General features: G+C 38.8%; 1 protein-coding gene across 1 annotated transcript in view; it reads right to left on the bottom strand.

Annotated features, from left to right (window-relative positions):
- The window catches only part of LOC108752098, a 3,422-nt gene extending 2,412 nt beyond the window's left edge, over positions 1 to 1,010 (bottom strand). Inside the window, exons 1-3 of the mRNA XM_018492711.1 lie at positions 946 to 1,010; positions 797 to 870; positions 596 to 674 (exon numbers count right to left, since the gene is read on the bottom strand). Of these exons, the coding sequence (XP_018348213.1) occupies positions 596 to 674; positions 797 to 870; positions 946 to 1,010 (218 nt within the window). The remainder of the gene's footprint in view (positions 1 to 595; positions 675 to 796; positions 871 to 945) is intronic.
- Between the last annotated feature and the right edge of the window lie 5,352 nt (positions 1,011 to 6,362).

Raw genomic sequence — 6,362 nt, 5'->3', positions numbered from 1 at the left:
TCCTGGAAAATTATCGAGAAAAGTGTTGCTTTTTCACGACAATGCACGGCCTCATTCAGCAAAAAAAACACAAACCTTACTGGAAAAATTCAAATGGGAAATTTTTGATCACCCACCCTACTCTCCAGATCTCGCACCAAGTGACTTTTTTCTTTTTCCTAAGTTAAAGGAAAGTTTGGGTGGCCATCACTTCAATTCAAATGATGAAGTGAAAGACTTTGTTAAATTATTCTTTAAAAAACAGGGCACGGATTTTTATAAACAAGGTTTGTCAAAGCTTCAGAACAGATATAAAAAATGTATTCAAGTCCAAGGGGACTATGTAGAAAAATAGTTTATAAGTCAAACAATAAATACATATGTTACTTTAACCTAAAAATTGTGTTTTGCTTTTTTCCCGGAGCAGGGAAACTTACTTTTTGAACACCCCTCGTATTATTCGGAAGGCTTGAAAAAATTGGAGAATCGTTGGATCAAGTATCGAGCTGGAAGGAGACTATGTTGAGAAATAAAAATAAATCAATTTAAAAAAATGTGTTTACTATGTTTTTCTAAAAACTTATTAACTTACCCTCGTAAATTAAAGCTGAATTACTCCCAAATATCTATTTGTTCATCCCGGTCCCACCGGCTTTCTGCGCGTACCATTTGCTTATTGGCAATATTAATAAATCCTTTACTTTAATATAATAACAAAGTACACCCCGGAAAAAAATGGATTACAAAGTGAATTTAAGAAGTATTATAAAAAGCAAATTAGAAAAAATGAATTAGAAAATGAATCTATTTATTATACTTACTGAGGGAATGATCTGTACCTCTATCTCGTTCTGCAACTGTAGTCTGATCTGTGGTTCATTATCAACCATACTTGAAATATAAAATTAAAAAACGTTAGAAAAACATAAATTCGTTAAAAATTTGATATTAATAAAAAATGAAAAAAACCTACTTACTCCTTCGACAGGATACTCATATTGTATTTCAACTAAATCTCTCAGGTTGCTCATAATGGTGTTGATATTGAAGATTATAAAAGACAAAAAGTTATTGATAAGTTTTTTTCTTAAAAAATTATATTGTTATAACTATCACTTTCACTGATACTTCACCACATAAGTGTGCAAAAGTATCACCTAATGGTAAAATACCCTTGCACGATTATAAAAAACACTCAAGGTGAGTGCAAACAGTCGAAATGACAAACGAATACTTCGCGCGGATGAAACTCGGCAAAGACTGACGCTGAAAAGCATCCTTTGCTGCGGCGAAGCTGCTCCAAGATATTAGTTACGGGCAATCATTGTATACATAGGCTGCTGGAAAAGTTTCTGCAATCTAGTACTTCCAGTGGCGCCAATATTCTGCTACTATCATATCCGTAAAATTAGACGTTTTTAACCTATAATTCAATTGACAGTTTGTATCCAAGCCAACTAGTTTTGTTTGCATAGTATTTTAAAAGAAGTTATTTTGTAAGAAAATGGAAATTTCGCGTGAAAATTTTCGGGCAATGATTTTTTACAATTACAAATGTAATCTAACTCCGAAAAAATGCATCGATCGACTTCATTTGGCTTTTGGGGATGAAGCACCATCCAATAGGACTGTTTATAATTGGTTTGCCGAATTCCAGCGTGGACGTACCTTTCTTAATGATGAATTCCGTGAAGGTCATCCATCCACATCTGTTGTTGCCATTAATGTTGATGCTGTGCGTGAAATGATTGAGCGAGACCGGCATATAACATACCGCGAGATTCAAACATTCTTAGGCATTGACATGAAAGCAATACATACGATTTTGCATGATCACTTGAGCGTACGGAAACTTTGCAGTCGTTGGATCCCACACAATTTGATCGAAAACAGGTTTGTGTTAAATGGAGCAAAGAAATGCTCAAGAAATTCAACCGAGGTCGGTCAAATTTGGTCTACAACATCGTTGGGGACGAAACATCGATCTATTCATATGAGCCCGAAAGTAAACAACAATCCACTGTTTGGGTATTTCAAAATGAACCGAAACCAACAAAAGTTGTTCGCTCACGCAGTGCTGCCAAGCAAACGATTGCTTGTTTCTTCGGTTATACCGACATGTGACAACCGTGGCTTTAGAGGATCGAAGGACTGTAAATACTGATTAGTATACAACAATTTGCCAGAAGTCATAAATGAATTGCGTAGAACAAACCGAAATCGTCGCATCATCCTTCATCATGACAACGCCAGCTGTCACACAGCACGTCAAACTGTTGATTTTTTATCCAGTAATAATGTCGAACTGATGACTCATTGTCCTGATTTATCACCTAATGACTTCTTTTTGTTCCCAAACATTAAAAATAAGATGCGTGGTTACGTCGCCTGAAGCAGCTGTTGAAACATTTCGTACACTGATTTCTGAGATTACAGCCTTAGACTGGAAAAAATGCTTCGAAAATTGGTTCGAGGGTATGCAAAAATGTATCGATCTTAAAGGCGAATACTTCGAAAAACAATAAAGCCATTTATCGAATTTTACAATACATGTTTTTTTTCATATTGTTTGCAGAAACTTTTCCTGCAGCCTACGTATTAAATACTTTAGATCATAGTGTTGACAGACTATGGAATTCTCGACGCTTTAAGAGATCACTTGCAGGTATTTACATAAACTGAGTGTGTTAGCGCGTCGAGGTATAGAATGGCTGGATGGGAAGCAAAGAAAGTACATATGTATAGTGATATGAACAAAAAATTTTTTATTCACAAGTTATTACATCGTTTTTTTTCATACGTATGAAAAACTAAGGCTAACTAAAAACTATAGCTCGCAATCAATGAGCTGATGTCCATTGAAGAAGTTGTTATCGCGTATAGCGTTCTCAGACGTGATATTAGAGAATCGCGTATACTTGACATCAACTGTATCGACAAGTCGGGCTAATTGTTCGAACGATATCGATACATCCGTCAAGTATTATATGTGGCGTAGCGTCGTTTCGGTCATCGTAATGCGTACGGACGAAAAATCAAGACGTACGAGTGTAGCATCGTTTAGCGTGCAAACTCTAACGGTTAGCGGTCCAACGCTTATAAAATTGTCTTTGTATTTATTTCGAAGTTTCTTGTAAATATTCCATTGCTGCTCGTAGAGATTCTTCCACGTTTCGAGAGACAATTCGTGTCCGCGATGATCTCCCAGGGTAATCTCCATGTAACTCGGTGGATCAACGTTGACTCCAATTTTCAAAAATTTGTAACCCGTATTCGTCAGATTGTAATGCCTGCTCAATAAATGCACCGTGCGATGCTCCATGCTGTGTACGTACTGTACATAAAGTTAAAAAAAACGTTTTTTTTTGTATAGAGCGTTGAAACTTACATGTTCTTTCTTTATGTCGTACGATGCGCTGCTCTCTTTGGCGATGTACATTTTCAACTGTTCGTACAAGCGGGTATCGCAAGACTGATTGCATCCGCGTAAATTGTGACATATGTAATAAAATTTCTGAAATCGAAGAGAGGTAGGCACTTTCCTTCTTTCCAAGAATTGCGAACGTATCGCGACACGTTTTATCACATCTTTCTACATATTTTTTTGTCATGAGTTCATACATACGTTTATACATACGTATATTTATACATACGTATATAAGTACGTTCGTGCATACGTTCATGCATGTATTACAATGGAAGGGAAAAGAAATACATAATAAATACATAATAAATACATATTTTTATTTAAAAAATTCTTTTGCAACCACTAGTTATATATTTTCAATACATTTTGTAACGAGTAATTCTTAATATGTTGTTCACATCGCATAGTATTAGCAACGTCCAGATTAGTTAAAAATTCCATGTCTTCGTAAACTGCATCCAAGGTCTCATACATGTGTTCTCGCTCAGAAGCAAGTTTCACAACCACATTCGTTTCTCGCGTTTCTTAACGTACACGATAGCACCGTTTTCAAATGCAGCCGCCGTGATCAGACGTTTCGCCTCGTTGTACGGGACCATCCCGTCCTCTCATCGCAATCCATGGTGATAAGCAATCAACCAGAAAGCGCAAGACCTGTCGGATCTTATCAAAAATTTCCACATTACGAGACTCGTAAAAATATAATGAGTGAGAACGGTCTCCTGTTTCAGCACCGCCACTTTCTTCACGATAAATTTCTTGTTAATGATGAATCCTTGCAAATCCACGTTGGCATGGGCATGTTGTCGCAAAGACTGCGGTCGATTGCGGCATATTGTAGATTTTATATCGTGTCGGAGATGCACTTAGGTGATTATGCGCACAACGTTGATCAATGGATTATACTAAACCACGCGATCGTGTATAATGTGACAATAGGCTGTTGTATTTGCGGGCACGTTCTCCTTACATTCAAAATCTAATCGCAGTCCATGGTGCCACTCTCGATCGATTCATTCTGTCAAGAGCAATCGATGATCACAAACGGGACATTACGAAAAGTTGTAAAGGTGAGACTCGGCTCGAGATATTCGTATCCGTACTAGCCCTTGCAGACACGCGCGTACAAGTCGTACAGAATCGCACATCTGTTTTTATCAAAATCCAGATTCAAGTCATCGTACAGATAACATTCCGAATTCAGGTAGAGTTTTGCATTGATTAATTTGCAGTCGCCGACTTATATCCTCTGACATAACGTTTTTTTTTACCTATTTGCATAACAAAAATGACGTAGCGCGGTTTTTCGAGCTAAGTCTTGATGGCCCACGAATGCTTAGTTGTGCTCTACAAGAGCGGAAACTCGTACAGATCCCACGAGCGAAAAGCCATGCTCAGATAACGTCTGCTCTCCACAGCGCACACCATCGACAGCTTATTTATCTCACTCAATAACACGTGCGGCATTTGCCACTGTACTTTGAATAATTCGAGCGTTGGCTCCGTCGCCGGATTTCCCGTCAGACAATTGTTGTCGTTGCGCGATCGTATTAAAATCAATTCGTTGATCACCACGCGTTTGTAATCTTCCCAAAATCCCAGCAGTACATAGAGAGATACACAGAAATTAAAATATCCAGCCGCAATAATATGTCGGCATCCCAATCGGCGTTCCAAGGAACCACGCTTCTGTTGGATGACATTGTTACATAGTTTTTGAGCATGCTATTTGCCCACGTTTCTGTTACGGTCAATTTCCACACCGTTGAGTTCATATCGAATCTCATCGAATATAAACGTGACACAATTATTTCCCAATGCCACGTTAGCATACCGAACCACTTTGTTCTTCGTCAGTTTTCCCTTGACGTATAGAAAACTACGGCAGTATGTACAGACCCTGTTGCTGTATAGGTATTCTTATCTCATAGGTATACTCGAACGTTGTGTTGGCCAACGGGTTGTACGTGTGAGTCTCAATCTTGACGATGCGATCGTCAAAAATCGGCTCGTCTTTCATATTTAGGTCATCTCAAATGTTGCGCATCGCGAATCCCAAAGAAAAATGTAACGTTCTACGAACTGAACTTCTTCTTCCTGATGCAGCTGTATGAGCGAGTGTTATTGAGCTGTAATGTCGCAGACCTTGTAAAGAATGCGTTATCTCTCTGCGTGCGCTCCATTCCGTTCAGCACGAACATCTCACGCTCACGTTGTTACTGTCGCCGTCATACGTGCAATCTAACGGTGATCTCCTCTGCGGGAAAATCGAGCAATCATCCGTTCTGGTTGATGATGCGTATTGTTAGATCCGTAATCGTGCGATGATCGGCACTGGCCGATGATCTGCGCTGGCCACTCCGATATCTTATATCCTGGCGGCACGCTCGTTAAAAATTCGTGTATCGTGTGCGCGCTTTTGCTGTACACTCCCTCGGTCACGTTACACTCTACGCGGATAACGTTTACATTTATTATATTGATCGACACGTCCGATTTATTCCATCTTCGTGGTCGCAGTATACGTTTTGACGAAAATCCCAACAGCGATCCAATGTTGTTGGGCTGGCCAAAGTTCTGTATGCACATTTAATCTCGCATTTCATAATGTTGTAGTTTGCGCGGAACATAATCGGGTATTCTCCATTAATACCATCATCGTCATCGGTGTCATTATTGTTATTGTCACTACGCCCTACATCAACGATTTCAGACGCATCGCGGCGTGGATGTTTTTGCAAAATCACGCGTTTTAAAAATTTATTTATGTCTCGTACTTCGTACGAAACCTTGGGAATTATAATTTCTCATCGTCTTTGGCGAAATAAAATTTGTTGTTCGATTCGTTCACGTTTAGTATCGTGTGATAAATCTCAAAAATCGCCAAAGCTCGTAATCGCCGTCACTCAAATCTATGGTGAGAAAGTAATTCGCACGGTATTCTTCCCGCTTAGCG

The sequence above is a fragment of the Trachymyrmex septentrionalis genome, unplaced genomic scaffold (assembly GCF_001594115.1).
Source record: "Trachymyrmex septentrionalis isolate Tsep2-gDNA-1 unplaced genomic scaffold, Tsep1.0 scaffold54, whole genome shotgun sequence".
Taxonomy (NCBI): Eukaryota; Metazoa; Arthropoda; class Insecta; order Hymenoptera; family Formicidae; genus Trachymyrmex; species Trachymyrmex septentrionalis.
Note: the sequence above shows the minus strand (reverse complement) of the source record. Positions and strands in the feature narration are given on the sequence as shown.